This window comes from Drosophila novamexicana, unplaced genomic scaffold, assembly GCF_003285875.2.
Source record: "Drosophila novamexicana strain 15010-1031.04,08,12 unplaced genomic scaffold, DnovRS2.1 tig00000739-arrow-arrow-pilon, whole genome shotgun sequence".
Lineage (NCBI taxonomy): Eukaryota > Metazoa > Arthropoda > Insecta > Diptera > Drosophilidae > Drosophila > Drosophila novamexicana.
In genome coordinates, this window is record NW_020824819.1 from 2,523,707 (window position 1) to 2,543,128 (window position 19,422).

A 19,422-nucleotide genomic window follows, 5' to 3' on the forward strand; every position below is an offset into this window, starting at 1 on the left:
CACACAGGCACACATATATGTATATGATACGATTACTGGAGGACAAAACATGTGAGAAATTGTTTGGAACAACTTTGACACAACGACAAAACAACGATTTCCACTTAAACAACAAACAGAAGCTCTTGTGGAAAACAAACCGCAGAACAGAGCCCAGAAGTTAATCGAAAAACGCTAAACAATGCCCGAGTCAGAGTTATTGTCGGCTCAGCAGTGGCGAAGAGGCAGGGGCGGAAGAGCCAGTCGTAGTGGATGTGGAAGAGCGATGGAGAGCGGCAAACAAATTAATTTTTATATGACATAAAAACGAGCGAGCCGAGGCGATGGCATAAAAAGAAGAGTGGTTAAGTGTGGAGTGACTGAGAAACAAATCTCAGCGAAGAAAATGCGACTGAGCGTAGTAGAATGGCCTGGTGTTGACAGCCGACTGAGAGGGAGAGCGAGAGCGTAGTTGGAGTGGGAGAGCATGATTGAGTGTGAGCTCCAGATGCGCGTGACATATGTGTGAAGATAAAATTAATGCGCGCGTCAAAGGCAAACTTCCGCGAACAGCGCCAATCAGGCAAAGAAAAAAGAGCACTGCTCTCACGCTCAACTGTTGCTCTCGCATTGAGTGTTGCCGTGTTACAAAGAGGCACTGAGCCACAAATGTCCATGCAGCTGACTGACTGACTGACTGAAAAAAAAAACCTGCTTGGTCACTTTACGGCTTCCATTGCATGGCGCATGCGATTTGATTGGACAAAAAGTACGCCATATTTGAAAATTACACACAGTGCAGCTCACTCGCACAACACATGCCACTCTCTTTTTTCCAACACTCTGAAACGGTGTGCAGCGCTGCTACCGGTTTTGAGCGCAAGAGAGCCAGAGGCACGACTCTCTGGTGAGCGCACACAGCTGAGCGTGATTTCGCTTCACTCTATCGCAAGTCTCTGAATGCCACTTCTGTTGAATTCAGTTCGAGTTTAGCCTTCGATGCGTTCAGACGTGTTCGGAAAAACTTAAATAGCAAGCAAAAAGTAAACTCTACATACAACCAACCACATACAACAGCATTTGTGTATCTGTCAGAACGTTCGCCAGCGACAACGCCGAGTGTAAAGTGCTTGAACAGCCAAAACAAAAGTGAAACATACGCCAGTTGGCTGGCCACTTGTCAAATCAGTGAACGCAAGCAGTTTCTTAAATAAATAAGAAATTCACAGTGTGCATTTTATTAATAAATATCCATAAAAAAAAAAAAAACACCGCAAATATTTTCAAATCAAATTTTGCCGTCGCATTCCCCTTTGGATTACTCTACACAACAACAACCAGCAGCTGCAATTTCTTGTATAGCTGCTCGGGCATAACCCGTCGCATTTTCTGTGGATTACCCGACTAACAAAAGCCAAAGCAGCTCCAAAATGGTTGTCTTGGAAGGTGGCGGTGGTGTTGTTACCATCGGCAATAACCAGTACTTGCAGCCGGATTACCTGGCACCATTGCCCACAACGGTTAGTACAAAAATAACACAAAAAAAAAATGATAGTTAACCCAAAATCACATTTAAAACAAAAACTTAAAAATGGCACAAGGGCCTTCAAAAAAATGTAAAAAAAGCAAACACAAAAAAAAAAAACTATAAAAATACAGAATAGGTAAAAATTCAGACAACAAAAATTACATTGCTGCCTAAAATTTGTTGTTTTTTTTTTTTATATACAAAAAAAGCTTAAGTTAAAAAGACATTAACATAATTTGGGGAATTGCAATTTACGGAACCATAAATAATGAACTTAAACTAAACTGCGTGCGAATAAAAAATTATACTTTAAAATTTTTGTTGGTAAGCAGAAAAGGAAAATTTGCATGGTGTTTTTTTGGATGAATCATAGGGAAGGATAGTTTTTTAAATTGGAAAAATGATTATTATTGAAAACTAATCGCAAATTTACGACGCTTCCACTCGTCATTTAACAGATGGATGCCAAAAAGAGTCCACTCGCATTACTGGCCCAGACATGCTCACAGATTGGCGCTGATTCATCGGCCGTCAAGCCGTTGCTGGCCGTGGATAAGAACAAAAAGTCCGGCACGTGCTCCTCATCGTCGACCTCGTCGAGCTCCTCGAGCAGCGCGGAAATGTCAGCGTCCAAGTCGCCCAGCCAGGCCAAGTCGCCCAAGTCCAGCACGCCCATAACCACGACCATTGGCAGCGAGATGAAGCTGGCCTTCAAGCCGTACGAGACGAACGTGCTGAGCCAGCAGAATCAGAACAGCTTCAAGAGCAGCGCCAGCCTGGCCAGCGATGAGCCGGCCCGGCCCAGCTCCAAGAGCTCCACGCAGGAGCGCGTGCCCTCGCGCAACAAGTCAAACGCCACGCCCACCGATGCGGCACAGTCAAAGCCGGAGGGCATGCCCACAACGCCACATGATGGCAGCCGCAAGACAGTCTCGCCCGCCGGCTCCTCCCAGCGCGGCGCCAGTCCCATTGTGCGCTCCGGCATGGAGGTGCTGAACAATGCAAACGGCACAGCACAGCATCCCAAGGAGATGAGCAGCATGGCAGCTGCAGCGGCCGCCGCCGCGGCGGCCTACAAGGCAGCCGGCCCGTATGGACTGAATCCGCTGTCGGCGCTGTGCTGTCCGCCCGGCATGGAGCAGCACGCGAATCCTGCATTTCGTCCGCCGTTTGCCGGTGGCTTCTCGCATCATCATGCGGCCATGCTGGCCGCGGCGGCCAGCAGCGGCTATCCTGGCGCCGGAGCTGGCCCCGCCGGACAGCCCAATCCGTACATAACCTATCAGCGCATCAAGACACCAGCCGGCGGCGAGGCGATTGTGCCCGTCTGCAAGGATCCGTACTGCCCCGGCTGCCCCTACTCCGCACACACGCAACAGATGCTGATGGGCGCACCCTGCCCCGCCGGCTGCACACAGTGCGAGCACCAGAAGTACGGCATGGCCATGGCCAGCGCCGGCCTGCCGCCAGCTCATCCCTACTCGCAGGCGGCGGCAGCTGCGGCCGCCAATGCAGCCGCCGCTCGCTCTGCACCCTACGTCTGCAGTTGGGTGGTGGGCGATGCCTACTGCGGCAAGCGCTTCCAGACCTCCGACGAACTCTTCACCCATCTGCGCACCCACACGGGCAACCTGTCGGATCCGGCTGCCGCCGCGGCGGCCCTGGCCCAGTCGCAGGCTCAGTCGCTGCTCGGCACGCTCTTTCCGCCATCGGCCCTGCGCGCCGGCTACCCCACACCGCCCCTGAGTCCCATGTCCGCAGCTGCCGCCGCGGCGCGCTACCATCCGTATGGCAAGCCGCCGGGCGCCATGGCGGGCGCCCCTTCGCCCTTTGGCGCCGCAGGCGCCTTCAATCCAGCGGCAGCGGCTGCGGCTGCTGCCCTGGGCCCATACTACTCACCGTATGCCATGTACGGACAGCGCATGGGCGCGGCGCACCAGTAAGAGGCACGTCTTGGATACCAAATAAAGTAGCGAGCAAGCAGGTAGAGTGTTGTGCAACGGTCGAAAAACATATTATAGATAGATAGTGTTGCACAGAGCTGTGTTCGAAAGCACAGCAACAACAAGTTACAACAGCTCTGTTTTATTATATAAATATTGAAATGATTTCAAAAAAAGAAAAAAGAAGTAAATGATTATTGTAAGTGTAACGCTGTCAGCGGCGTTCGCTGTTCTGTGATACTAAACTGTAGATTTGTCGAGCGCTAGTTACGTTTAAGTTTCAGATAACCACAGATACTACAACAGAGAATCCAAAAGCAAACAAATAATAATAACCATCAGAATATTTCAAGTCGTAAATACAGTTATAGAAAGGAGTTTTCTCAGTTTCTGTTTGCATTATATTTATCGCCTATTTCAATTTCAATTTGAATCAAACTTAGCGACATCGTTTTTGAGCATTATTTTTTAAGACGCGTTTGTTCTCAAAGTTCAACCAAAGTTTTTCTATGACTTCCAATTTCTCCCGCGACCTATACACATACATATATGCAAATCGTATAATTATCAGGTTTTGTTTACTTATGTATACACATTTAACTGATGTTTAAGCTTTGTTTAATTTTAATTTGTCTAGGCTTAACTTAGTTCTTAATTATTATATACATACACGTACGGATAATAATATGATTACAAATTCAATAATGTTTTAAGCGTATAATAAAACTGTAATAACAAAAAACAAAGAACAAAAAACAAAAAAAATTAAAAAAAAAATATACAAAAAGAAGATTTCATGTATAATTATTTACTGTGTATCAACTCAATGCATATAAATTAAAAACTCGCGATTACTTCTCAATGTATGCCACACAGCCCCAACATATACATATGCAAGCTACAAAGGCATCAACAATATATTTAAAAGTGCGCAGTAAATAAATAAGTACACGCAAACAATTCATATGGACAACAAATATACAAAAAAAAAAAAAACAAAAAAACATTTTATAAAAATACAAAATCCATTTGTCTTCATTATTTAATTTGTTCCGCACTCTGCAGGCTCAAAGTTTGATGATTTGCCATAAACGATGTTGACCTGGACATCAACACAGACAGACAATCCATCAAGTCGCTGTCTTATATTGTGTTCATTTATTCTCATCAGCTTTTTCGATTTTCGGGAACCTATTAGACAAGATACAAGTCATATTACGTTTGATAGTATATATACATACATATATAGATATATATGAAAGAACGATTCGATCACGTTTTAAATTGTTTCCAATTATTTATATACAAAATATCTAAGAGAAGGGCATTGCAATTACATCATTCAACGATAATTTAGAAGTAGAACCGATCTTTCGAGTATTGTGATTTTGGTAAAACTAATTTGTGGATTAAGATCAGCAAATTATATTAAAAATCGCTATACTCTTGCTAGCTCATTTAATATCAAGAAAACAGATTTTGTATCTTTTGGCAATATTTGTTTTTGCTTCAACATTTTCATCTTTATTTAAAAGCTGCCCGCTTATTAGGCAATAATTAAATTTCTTGTCAAAACGTTGACAATTATGTATTTCATATGCCTTTATATTAGTTAAGGGGGCAGTTAAGCACCTACTCCTTGAGGGAGGTCAATCGGGTGAGTTTCCTTGAGCCGTTATCCAACAGGTTGAAGATTGTTTGGGTCACTCAGCTTGGCAATTACCTGCTTTACCCACGGAATACCAAGCTGGAATTGTGGCATTCTCGTGCTAGATGGTTGCATTAGACAGGATTCGCAGCACTTTATTTATTTATTATTAGAAATAATAAAGGAGCAAAAACCTATAATAGTGTCTCTTATGTAACGTGCCAAATTAAAGCGGTTAAACCAGTTGGATTGGAAGTAGGCCTCAAATATATTACCCAAATCGGGTAAGAGAAGAACTAAAGTACGAATACCAGTAGCATAGTGTATCATTTTATCGTCTTCTTCAAGTATATCGGGCGATGATTAATAGAACCTAGAAGTGGGAGGCATGTATAGTACACCTTCAATTAACCATACGTAATGGACTACCTGTAGTTGCCTTATCACGCTCAATTAAATCTTTGCGGGTTTTATTCCTACACTAATTTGTGTATTTGATTGTAATCCATATAATTGGTCATGCATATTTAACTTATGAATGCTCTTACAATCTAGCTTTCTAACACATAACACAATTAATCCTCATTTATTTTATACATACATTGCGGCTCAGCAACTTGTCAGGCGCGTCCACTTCTGTCATACAAGTAAATAACAAAGGAACAAGTACTTGTCAGTTTAAGGCATTGAAGGATGTGCATCACATTTGCTTTAGTATGAATGAAAATAAATTAAAAAACAAAACTAAGTTTCTTCGCGTGGAGTGGAACTCACAACCAACCCTCAACCGACTAAACTACTTGCCACACCCCCACCAATCATAGCAGGAATTGATTCTAACAACACAGAATTCAACACAATCACAGTTTCAATTCGTTATATATCATAATGTATATTTTTATATGTATATAGAAATTCTTGAAATTTCCGCTAGCTGCCGCAAACACTTGGCTTGCCATTAAATTATCACAGTTTCTTTAATTACATTTGTACTTCTTAACCGATCTTGATGAAATTTTCAGCAGTATATCCTCTTGTGCTATAAAATATTCGTATATTTTTAAAGCGACAACATAATATAAATTGTGACTTAAATTGAATTAATAGCAATGGGGCGTTGGTCGGGAGAAGGGGTTGGCGATAGCTATAAAACTTGAATAACCTGATCCATATATACTATTCAGGAAGGTGCAGTTCACATTTGGTGACTCTAAATCTTAAAACTTAACAGGATTTAAACATCGATTCTTATCGATCGCTTAGAAACGGGGCTAAGTTCAATAGTTCAAGATCCTTGCTTTTTCCCTTCTCATATCCTCGCTTTCACACATACGGACAGACGGACTTTAAATGATGTTGTCCAATAATTTATATACTTTAAGGGTGTGGGAGATGCATCCTTTTGGCCTTTACATGCATTTGCACAAAACCTTTCTATCCATTTTGCACTAATTTTAAATGAATTAAGGGCGTTAGCTTTCCTGGGAAAAAAATGTAAATCATTTATTTTGTTCAATATTAATATATATCATATGTCTTCAAGGGTATTGAGTTTTCGGCAAACCATAGATAGCTATTATTGCCACTTTCTGTAAAATGACTCCAAATTAACGTGTTTCCATTCTGATGAAACTGATCTGTACTTACTAATTCTTTTGGTAGTTATTATTCTAAAATACGGCTTGACTTGAAAACGATCGGCTTTCATTTAAAAGTCAAATCGCAATCAGAAGTCGATGCTGCATTCCGAATTTCGTATGCCAGATGCATAAATTGTGTGCGGCGTTTCGATTTTAGCTCACAAAATTTGAATTTCATGAGCGACGCGTTGCTGGAGCCCGGCGACCGAGGAGTAGGGGCACCGTGGAGAGGGGCAGAGGTGGGCGCGGCATTTGCGCAAGCGTTAACAAACTCTCGGCGACAGCTATAAAACACCCAAGCTGAAATTAAAAATCAATAAAAGAATACATTAAATCAATTGACATTCAACGAACAGCGCTCAGAAAATCCCACTTAGTTACAATGCGCTGACAATTATTATTCCCATACAATATGACACGAGCGCCACAATCGGGCGTACATATCTTTTAAGCAAATTAATTGTGACAATATTCAATTGATTTGATTTAAAATTATCGCCATCAGCTGTCAAACGTTCAGCGACTGTGATTTGTTCAATTGTTTCTACACATTTTTTCGATTAGTTGCGAACCCGGAGCCCAACCCCTATGTTATAACTAGGGAATTGCTCAAACGCTCTCCTCACGTCTACACTCATACGTTCCTTCAGTTTCTAATTAAAAGAGGCTGTCGTAATTAATTTGTCCCGATATATTTCATATAGTTTCGAGTATAACAAGATATGCATGCCTTTGTAAAATGTTAATATAGTCTAAGGTATATAAAAGATGTATTCATGTTGAGAATAACTTCGTTAAATGCAGGTTCACTTTTCTTCATAGGAGCTACCCTGCAAGTTATATCGAATATTTGGAAATCAGAATTTCAAAAGTAACCCAAGTTTATATTAATCGCTCAGGCCAAAAAGATCATGTCATATTCGACTACACACAAATTCGTTTGGTTGATTCGTTTTTTTTTTGTTCTGATTAACAATAAGCATTTTTTTGATTGTCCAATTTCTGTTGAAAGATCTGTGATCGTGTTTTTATTGCTGTCACATGTTTTTTTTTTGTTGTCTGGCGCTTGATTGCCATGTCTTCCATTTTTATTTTGTGTTCCAAATTGAATTTATTTACATGCATCATATTTCTTTTGTACTGCTGTGTTGTCCATGTTAAACAATTTGTTTTGTTGTCAACACTCGCGAGATACAACAACAGCAGCAACCACTAGACAAACTACATGGCAACTTGTTGTTATTATAAATAGACTCGCTTTGCTTTGTTATTGTCTGGCCAGTGGGAGAGGAGAGCGCGTCTCGCCTCGCTCGCTGAGACGTTGCCGCTCCAACTTGGGCCTCTCTTGCACTTCTTTTGGATTCGTTTCATTTGACTTTCTTGTCTTGCGATCTCTCGATGCGCTAGTCTTGTGCTCTGCTTTGTCGAGTCTGCTCAACTGGCTCGTTGGTCTAGGGGTATGATTTCCGCTTAGGGTGCGGGAGGTCCCGGGTTCAAATCCCGGACGAGCCCAAGTTAATTCGAATATTTTACTTTATGAAATTTATTTTACATTTTATTTAATACACATATAATAAATAAGATCAACTTTACCAAGCAGGAATATAAATGTTTGTTATTGAAAACACACTTTCTATGCCTAGAGGGATAAAATCTTCTATTTATTGGAGTACGCCGTAATCTATTACTGGAACAAAATCGCTGAAAATGTGACTCAATTTATGGGCGATTTTAAATAGTCTTGTGACTCAACTATTTCTAATAGAAATTGAAATTTCCGAAGTGCTTTATGGGCACCGTGAAATTAACGATAATCGATGGTTGTGATTTGAAAAGATTTTCTTAACTTTATGTCTGGGCGTTCGGCACATTATTTATGGCAGCTCCATACTAACAAGTCATATATGCTTTTAAGTTATGGCTATATGGCTATAAAAATCATTTTATTAGCTCGCTAGCATATAGATGTTATGATTAAACCACGCGAAGAGCTGACCATAATTTATAATCGCAACAAACAAGTAATATTTCGAAATGTTATCCCACATACTACCCGAATTTCGGATGCCCTATCTAAGACATTCCCAATGTAATAGGGACCTATAGACCAGGGAATTCTTATATACTTTTCGAGATTGTACTCTCTATTTGTGAGACATTTCGTAGAGTGCTGTAAAATACATTAGATACATTTAGGCAGGTGGCAATTTTAATCAGAAGAGTACCCATCGTGTTTAATTGAGTATTCGATTCGTTGTATTGTGATCAAATAAATCGTGGCGACGATTGTATAAAACTTGATTGTTGACAACGTGGTGCTGTGATTTTGCTTCAGCCAAATTGATATAGAGCCACAGCGACAAGTTGACATTTAAGATCTGATGATTTACTCGCGGACTGCCCGCTGATTTATGAGGTGTCGTTTTAGATTAGCGAGTGACTCTTCGGGTTAACATTCCTTCTTATGTAAGTGATAAGCTCTCTTTGGCAATTTAAAAAATAATTATAAGTGTGCTGTTTTTATTCCCTGCAGAGGGTATATAGTATAGTATGTGATCTAAGTACATCTGATCAACATCGGCTTACTAGAAAATGTAGCAGCTAAAGGTTAGAAGTACGAGTTTGTGTAAACATCTTTTGTTTTCTTTTTCATAAAGCCAAATAAAATGTGGAATTTATACACATACATACAATTTTATGAACATGCATATATATAATATGTATAAAATGCATGTTTGTAAAAACGAAGCTTCACACTCCCAACTCTAGCACGTTGACATTATTAATATATACTTAAATAAAAATATTATTTTCTGCTTTTAACACAAGCCTGAATAAATATTACAGCAAATGTAAAAATATCGAAAAAAAAAATGGTTTGGTTATGTCAAGCTGAGGGCCTTGTCCATATAGTTCCCAATCTTTCAAATACTTGTTTTCGAGATACTCTAACGCATTATTACTATAAGTTGCATTACAATACTCTTATCAACACTGGAGTATTTTATAATATAGGGCACTAAGTATAGGCAACAAATGTGATGTTGCGGAAAATGGATTTGGTGAGCCATAAAATCAATATCTATTAAAAACCTTTTCCAAAACTGTAGCCAATGAGAATTTGTCTTCGCTTGCTTGCAGCAGCAGCTGCCCCTTTACGATCCATAGACATGTTAGCATTAATAATAGAGCCAGATGATGAGTGATGTCAGCGTAGTCGTTGCAGCTAATTAACAGCTTTGTTATAAATTACAGCAAAGTCATTAAAATTGTCGTGTCTGCCCTCCTGGAGGAGCGTCAATCATGCGTGGGCCGACATGCATAGATGTGACATCCAGGGGCGTTCAGTGAGCGAGGCAGCTAATCGAGTAGCGAGTAGCGGATACATTTGTATCTTTTAGTTGCTCAAGTGCTTGTTGCCCGCTGTCAGCTCCTTGATAATTTTTCAGCGTAATTTTTCTTTGGTCGCAAGACACCCCCGCTGTGTTTCTTGCCTGCGAAGCTGATGTTGTGACATTGTTGCTGTTGCTGCCTGTTTTGTTTTAATATTTATGGCTTCCTCGTGTCATTTTTATAATGTTGCGTTTGACACTTTCCCTTTGGCTCCACTCCACTCGCGGCCCAGTATCTGACATTATATGGGCGGTCGCGGTGTCTCTCGTGCTCGTTCTCGTTCGATGTTTTATGTTGTTGTTAATATTAATTTCTGAGTTTTTCCTTCAGTTCTTAAAATGACATTTGTAGCTGACACGACAACAGCGGCGACTGTCAACAGACACTTGGTAGGCATTTATTTACATTTTTTTCTATATATACATACATTCAGTCGAACGCTGCCAGAGGAGACTCAAATTTAATGGCTGGTGCCTAGAAAATATGGGCTTCTCTTCTTGCGCATCTCTTTTGCAATATCTGAAAAATGTGTCAAGCTCATAATTCTGGCGATTAGGCGACTGCACCTAATGTCACGTAACGTAATCGCATAGAATTGACGGCAAGGAAACAAGAAATAAAATACGATATGCAATGCGCAGTATAAATTCTGTATACATAAACACACGCCGGAAAATTTAAGGCTCTGCAAGACCTTCAGTTGTAGCTGCGACATAAATACTTCAGCTGCTGTGATTATTATTATGGCACCCACCTTCCCACCTTCCCACCTGCCCAGCGTGAATTGGCCCGACGGTGTGCACAATGGAGCGAAAAATACTTTGGCCAAGTTGTCGGCTCAGTTGACGGCTCATGTTGACACTTCAAAGCGACCGCTGACTTTTTGGGAGCGCGTTTCGTTGGCTCTAATATATTATTGATAGCTACATATAAAAGTATCTGAACGTATCGCTGGTCAGTGGTTAAATTGTTTTGCTTTGTCTGCCTGTCCACACATTTGGCCATCATAAATTATATGGTTCACGGGCTAATACAGTTCCTTTAGGGCTTTAGATTCCATAAGCCCACTTTGCATTAAATGGCTTTGCCATTCATGAAGCTTGTGTAAATCAGGTCAACGCAAACTGTCATCAGGCTCAACAACCTATGAAATTGTTTTTAAGTTGTCATATATTTAGCTTTACAGCTACTTTTCCATTTGAATTATACCCCGAACCCGTTGAATATCTTGGGTTAGTTCTGTGCAAATGTATTTATCAGGCAGAACAAAGTATCTTCTGACCCCATTATATGTATATATTTGTATGCTTCTTCTTATGATCTCGCAAAGACTTGCGTATGGTATACACAGATGCAGAATATTTCACAACCCACCGTTCTCCAAATAGTTGAATACAGCAATTATTAACCAGCATTTGGGTGCCAAACTTATAAAGATCGGACAATAAACACCGAAGCAAATAACGAAAATTATGTAGATAGGGTTTTTGTGATGGCAGCTAGGCGAGGGGCTCAGAGAATCTTCTATGCGGACACTCCTGACTAGAGTACTATTACTTATTTTTAGTTACCGTCAATAAATTATAAGAACGCCGGGTGAATGTTCAATATTTTCGAAAGATATGTTATAAATCTACGCATGATAGCATTTATCAATAAATTGATGAAAGTTCTAATGAAAAAAACAACTGCGATAGATCAAAATAAAATAGGTAAACGGAATAAGAGTAAGAGATTAATCTGGACAAGGCGTTATTTGAGTATCAATAAGGACACAAAACTAAAATGCAAGTTCAAGCGATGCAGTTGCATTCATCCGACTGCGCAATACTCTGCCCACTGAGATTAATCAGCAGAGATTAACTGCAGCTTAAAGAAATTGAGCAAAGACTATAGGAGGATGATGTAGTGTGTCTACAAAACGGGGAGCAAGATAAACAAAGCTTAAGCCGCATATAAAGTTTTTAACTTTGTAAACAGAGCACAATTTTGAATACAAATTCGTTAGCTGTATATGCGCAGCTGATGTGTAATACTTGCTTGTTTCTGCCCACTAATATACTCCAAATAATCTAAAGAGCATAAATATTTCATGCACTGTCAAGATAGCCGATAGCTGAGGACGCCTGTTAAGTGTTATATCGCCAGAAGTTGCTAAATATGTGCTTGACCTGCTGCTGCTGCTGCTGCTGGCGATGTCCGCTGCCTGTTGTTTGCCACATTATTAAGCCAATTCAGCAGCAGCAGATAAATAAATAAAATTTGAAACATCGCCGCAACAATAAAAGGCGACAGTACACGATTTATTAAACGTAGCCGCGGCTGATTTTGTTGTTGTTGTTGCTGTTGTTGTTGCTGCGGACCAAATGAAGAGGCAGACATAACAAGCAGCAACGCAGCAGCAGAAGCAGCAGCTGCTGCTGCTGCCACCGTTGTTGCTCACATTACTCTTTTTGGCGTGGCAAAGACAACAACAACAACAGCAACAGACTCAGATATATTGCTATATAGAAAACATACAATACTTTAGGTTGAGGCCAAAATGACTAATGACCAGCGATTATCAAGCGATAAAAGGCAAGAGACCACAACAACAACAGCAGCAGTAGCAGCAACAACAACCACGATAATTTATTATTGTTTTAAACATTTGTGTTTTGCGCTCAAACGAGATACATTTGTCTCATCTAGAGACCGTCGCCTTTATTCATTAAGACAATAAAGAAAAGGGTCTCCGAAATACTTACGTATATATGGAAATACAACATACATAATGTGAATATAAATATGGAACATATATATTCAAATTTTTTTTTAGCATATGTGTGTTGATGGCTGCAACTTGTAATTAGTTGGCCTTTTATAACCCGCTTATTTACTACTGTCTGGGTGTTAAATTTGCTGCTACCAGAAGCGGCAACAGCAACAGCAGCAGCACAAAACAGGCAACAATAATAAACTTGAAGATTCATGAAAGCGGCAAAGAAAAATAAACAGCAAAAGAGACGTAAATCTTGGTCTTTCAGTATTTCATTTCTTTTGTGGCCCCAGCACCAAACAACCTGAACTATCTCAAGCCATGAAATAAAGGCTTCACGTAATAGCTACGAAGCCTGGTTGCTCTTGCCGAGCTCTATATCTGGCTATACGATAAGTGAGAGCAACAGATTATTAATACATTAATATTATTATTATATTAAAAGAAAATATTATTATTAAGCACAGTTTATTGATGGTTAATTATTTAATCATAATATACGTATATTTATGTATTGATAGAATAAAATTGTATTATTGAGGTTGATTAATTTAAAGTGTTAATTATTGAGATCGGGTTATCAGAAGTTGGCTTGAATGATTGAGGGGGAAAGAACTGGGCTTTGATTAATTTGAGATAATTTGTTTGCTAACGGAAAACCAAAAGCACCCCAAATTCAGACATAGTCCAATGCTTTCCCAATGTGTAGCAAACATCATGCGTTAGCTGGAACGCCTGCGAGTTAGGGTATTCAAATATGGGGTAAGCGAGCTTGAGCAATGATGTTTGCGCGGCTCGTTGTAAATGTGAATTGGCCGAAATTAAAAATAAATTTATGACTTAAGTGGCTATAAATTATATTTCTTGTTAAAATTCTATTGTTTCTGGATTTTTAATTTTGTTTTGTATCTTTTGTGCTCGACTTTCTTTTCATTTATTTATTTTTTCTAAATTTTAAATTATTCACCATGTGCCCTGGCACATAAATTTCTGGCATTGCCTTTTCTGACATTATTTACGACCTGCTAATGAAGTTGAGTAGTTTCCCGATGATTTGCACAAAGATATTTCATTAATTATGAACATGAATAAAACAACGTCTAGCTGTACTCGTATTTTATGGCCGATCCCATATTGAAGATTGCCTGTTCACAATTGCTTGCAATTAATTGTAAATCTGTACCGGAATACCCACTGATAAGACGTCCCACTTCAGCACATGAAGCCACTTGAAAACAGATCAAGTCACATAAATTTCAGCCGCCATTCCAGACCTTTGTTTATTACTGAAATACTTGAGGTCTGTTTGACTGTGTACGCTGTTGCTGTTGGTGTCTGAGGTCTTTTGGGTGATTTGTTATTTATTAAACACTTCGACATGATTTTTTGTGTCCCGAGATTTGTAATACTCTCTGTTCTGTACGGCAGCTCAGCTCTCTGATTCATTTTGTAGCGCCAAAAGATGACTCGAGAATATTTGCGTGAATCAACTGGAAAGCAAAGTGGACTTTGCTATCAATATTATTACATGTTTAATGATGGTTTATTCATTCTATTTTATTAATATCAATTTCTACTTTCGCAGAAGGGCATTCGCTCTTCGATAATCGTGTTAATAGTGTTTCCTCCGGAGTACCTCCTTGGTTGTTTGGCCTGACACTTTATCACGCAAGCGGCGAATAGACAGCTCTGGAACATTTTTTTTTGGGGGGCTTCATGTGGGCATAGAATATAATGGAATAGGTTTTAATAAAGAGGCGACACAATTGATGCGTCCATTAAACAGTGCCTAATCTAAATACAAGGCAATTAAAATTGAAATTTATGGCGCTAATGTGCCACATACTCGGAGGGTTTAAGATCTGGCCCCGCTATAGGCACGCCTGTCGTCTGCCAGCTTAAGCCATTATATTTTATAGAATTTTATGGTTCCGTTTTCGGGTGTAAGATTCAAGTGATAATTTGTGTGGGCAATTAAAAATTTGTTTGACTGCCGATTCGGGCGCTCAACTTGTAAGCTACCCACCAACAAATTTGTAATACTCACCGCTAAGTAAAGAGCTATCTTTTAAAAATAGCTTCGGCATAGCTTTTGTGGTATTTTCAAGATAAACAGAGAACGACGACGACGACGACGACGGCGACGACGCATTGCAAAAGCCTCTGACAAGTGTCAACTGTGTGTGGAGTGAGCTCATTCCCATCAGTCTGGATGTGTTTTCTTTTAAAACATTTGGAAACACGACAAGCGCTATAGTAAATTTAAGTAATATACTATCAACATTTTGCGGCTACTTAGCTGCTTAGTTGCTCAGCTGCTTAGTTAATGGGCAAAGATAATAAACAGCTTTACATCTGCATGGAATTGTGGAAGAAAACATTGCCGTGCGGTCTCGGACCTGCGCCGAGCTAGTGAGTCTCGTGAACGTGCTGCCTTGACAGCTGCTTTCTGCTGGAGACTGGCAAATGTCTAAATTTAGTAGCTCATACACATTTGGTTAGTTTGCTTTGGACCAGAACTGCCATTTAGATAACTCGGTCGGAAGATTGTGATCTTGAGATTTGCAAGATCTGTTTGTTGTCTTGCTCTTGTTGACGTTGATTGTTGGCTGGCACACGATTATCACTGCAGCATTCTATTTAATCTGCTTGATTGTTGTTTAAAGATCTCGGCAGTTTATCATACACTTTATGGCATACTCAACCAATTACCCGGCCATCCTATACTAAACCCTCTAATTTATGGCATAGGTCGGCTTTAACAGCTTAACATCATCTTTTATTGCTGCACAACTCAAGGGAAACATGTCATAAGTATGTCAAAGCAGGGATCAACATTTTTTCGTAGAGTTATATAACAGCCACAAAAGTTGGTTTACAGTTGCTGCAATATCTCCTTAGCTTATTGATATCACCCGATTATCGTTTGAATACTCGCTTCGCTAATTCATGATAATCTCTGTGATTTATATATTTTATTACCTAACAGAGTTAATATTGCACTTAACTTTAATTTTGAAATTGGCAGCTTTTAGTTTGAACTCCGTACCTCTCACGAAGGTGTGAAAAGCATATTTTAAAATTGTGAAAATCTAAAAAGTCAATAATACTCAGCTCGCGTGTCACAGTGAAACTTCCCCGTAACCAACACAAAACTAAAAAGTAACTCTACAACAAGATGGAAACGCGCCTACAATAAACATACATTCCTTGTTGATATCAACTAGTTATACGTTACTTCATTGCGTTGGTAATTGTAATACATTTTGTTATACAAATGTTCCTGGTTCAGGTGTCTAAATGGAAATACGTTGATGGCATCGTTCCCAGCGCAACTTGTCTGGCTATCAATGCCTTCAACTTGCAGAGCGCGTAGGCTCAACAAGCTCTCAAAAAGTATACTCTGCAAATTTTTGTTGTTGCTGTCAACGTGGCCGCCCTCGGCAACATCGCGAGGTTGGTTGGCATCAAGCTGTCAAACATTTAAGCCGCCCACCATCGACCATCTGTCTGACAGTGGCACTCTTCTGGTCATTTAATCACAGTATTAACTCTTTCGCTGAGCCGCTGTCAGTCTTGTCTCATTTTTGCCGAGCTGTCGACCAGAGAGGGGCGCATAGCGGGCGATGCCGACGTTATAAATACTACTGTCTTCCAACTGTCAAGTTGGTATAAGTTTTGAGCGCAAAATACAAAATACAAAGCCGACTTGACAGCTGGCTCTGACTGTGGCTCTGGTCATTTCTCGTCGAGCACCATACTCCAAGTGCTGCCCCCCTTTGGCCATCATCAGATGCTGATGATTATTATGTATTTTGTATTTTGTTGTTTCTTAACTTACACATACACGCACACGCACAAGCACACGCACATATGAGAGATACTCATGTGTCTCTGCATTCGTTTAGGCTTTTAAACGCTTAGGCCGACTTAAGTTGGACTTAACGCGACTGGCGAGCAAAAGCCAACAGTTGGACAGCTAAAGACGCCTCAACTCGACGTTGGCGACGTCGGCGGCAAAACTTGAAATGAATTTGGACGCGCTTCGGATAATGAAAACGAAACGTGGCGCGCGCTTCATGCAGAGGGAAAAAAGAAACAGCAACAGAAACGGAAAGAGACAAACACACAAAAAAGCCCCAACCGAGACATGAAAAAACAAAACCGTCAAAAGTGATTTTGTGCTTTGGTCAGCAGCAAAGTAAAATCAAAAAGTGCCGCCGCCGTCGCCACCGTTGCCGTCGACGTCGCCATCAGCACCTCCAATGCGAGGCCCTACCCGTTCCTCCGTTTCTCGTTGTCTGTCCGTAGGCCATTCCCGGCCCCGGCTACTGTCCACCCTTAACTGTTTTGTGGAAGCTGACAAGCTTTTGGCCGCATGGGGCATTTTGACATCTGATTCTTTTTCTTCGACTTTTTCTGCTTTGCTTTCGGTTTGGTCATTTGACACGTACTTTTCGCTGTCACAGCGCCCCAAGTATGCGGCAGGCGCAGCAGCATGTCTCCAAATAAAACTGTTGAAAATTTAGAAAATTAATAATTACATGCGTCTGTGTTCTATAAGCATATAAGCACTTAGTGACAACTTCCTCCCTTTCACCCCTTACCACAAAGTTCAGGCTAGTGGCAGTGGCAGAAAACAATAAAAACAAAATCACTTTTTATTTTAATAGAGTGATTTTTGCAAATTTTCTAATTATACCCTGAACCCATTAAAAATGGGCATAAGGGTATATTGTATTTGTGCAAAATCCAAATGTATGTAACAGGCAGCAGGAAGCTTCTCCGACCTCATAAAGTATATATATTCTTGATCAGCATCAATAGCGGAGTCGATCTAGCCATGTCCGTCTGTCTGTCCGTCCGTCCGTCCGTCCGTATGCAAGGATCTCAGAACCTATAAGAGCTAGAGACTTGAAAGAGACTGTAGGTGCTCCTAGTTCCCGCGCAGATCGAGTTTGTTTCCGATAATCGATAACTTACTCCGTTTCAAAGCAATCGATAAAAATAGATATCGATATCCGGTTTTTTGGGCAATTTTGGTAAATAATAAGAGCTAGAGTCAACAAACTTGACAAAGTATAGAATATATATATGCATTTGATGTTGGAAGAAGGGAAGGGAGCTCCCGATTAGAACCTCTTACTTATTTAATATTGTGTTCAGGCTTGGGTATGCAAAGTAAGTATATTGATTTAGATAAAACTACCTATTTATATGGCTTGAATAAATCCAGTGGAGAGAGCTCGATTGGGACAGTACTTCGTTTAGCATAATTTAATAAATCTCACTTGAGATACTCCAAACGTTTTTTGGCCAACAACTTTTTTTTAACGAATGCCATATGATAGTAGGGATCTGTAAGCATTCAAAAAGGTATAACATTTTAAAATGAGATTATATTTACCCGAGATTTTCAAAAAAATCGTCAAACATGTTGAGATATTCGAACTTACCCCGATTTTGGAAAAAAACGTGATGTAACCCCTTGCTTTTTGGTCGATTTGGGTCAGAATTTAGATTTTTATTTTTCTGGTGCCAATCGATAGTACTGATCCTTACGAGCCAAAAATAGTATAAAATTGCAAAATCTGAGATTATTTGGCCGAGATAGTCTAAAAAAATTTTCAAAAAAGGTTGATTTTACAAACGAAACGTTTTTTGGTCAGCAACTCATTTCAACCCATCAAATTTTAATATGTTTGAATGCCGTATGGTAGTAGGGATTCGTACGAATTCAAAAAGTTATAACATTTCAAAAACAAGATATATTTACCCGAGAGTACAAAAAAAAAAATCGTCAAAAAAGTTTGTTTTTTTTTAACTTATATATGTTTATTGTATTGAATCAAAAAATAGCATACATTTTTATTACAAAACCGTTAACTTAGGTGGTATCTCGCCAATCCTGGTTGGCTCCTCAGGCTTTATCGTGGACAAACGTCAAAGCCGTCTTCTTTGAGTAAGGCTGCACCGTCACGTAGGTAGTCGGTGGGCTCTGGGGCTTCTCCTGTGTCGTGGTTGGAGGAGGTCTCTAAAGGATATTTTCTTGAGCCTTCTGACTACTCACCTCTCAGCGAGGTCTCTTGTATGGGTTGGCGAATGCTTCGACTCTGAGATTACTTGGCCGAGATAGTCTAAAAAAATAAAAGAAAAGGTTGAATTTACGAAACAACAACAACTTTTTTCAACCCATCAATTTTTAATTTCTTTGAATACCATATGAAAGTAGGGATCCGTACGAATTCAATATGGTATAATATTTTAATATCAGATTATATTTACCCCAGATTTTCAAAAAATATTCAAAAAAGTTTTGATATTCGAACCTACCCCGTAATAGCTCTCGGGTAAGAGCTGTCGGGTAATGGCTCTCGGGTAATAGCTCCGCGCGGAGATATGACGTTCAAAAACGACATAACTCCGCGCGGAGATATGACGTTCCAAAACGACAAACCTCCGCGCGGAAATATGACGTTCCAAAACGACATAATTCCGAACTCCGCGCGGAGATATGACGTTCAAAAACGACA

General features: G+C 40.0%; 1 protein-coding gene and 1 non-coding gene across 2 annotated transcripts; both read left to right on the forward strand.

The window, feature by feature from the left end:
- The first annotated feature begins 986 nt into the window (after window positions 1–986).
- LOC115763472 (zinc finger protein Noc) lies at window positions 987–4,419 on the forward strand. The gene is made up of 2 exons (XM_030706057.1): window positions 987–1,499; window positions 1,966–4,419. The coding sequence occupies exons 1-2, from the start codon at window positions 1,410–1,412 to the stop codon at window positions 3,448–3,450; spliced, it is 1,575 nt and encodes a 524-aa protein (XP_030561917.1). The 5' UTR covers window positions 987–1,409; the 3' UTR covers window positions 3,451–4,419.
- Window positions 4,420–8,178: 3,759 nt separating this feature from the next.
- Trnap-agg lies at window positions 8,179–8,250 on the forward strand. Its single transcript has one exon. It is a non-coding gene; the product is annotated as a tRNA-Pro (tRNA).
- Window positions 8,251–19,422: the final 11,172 nt, after the last annotated feature.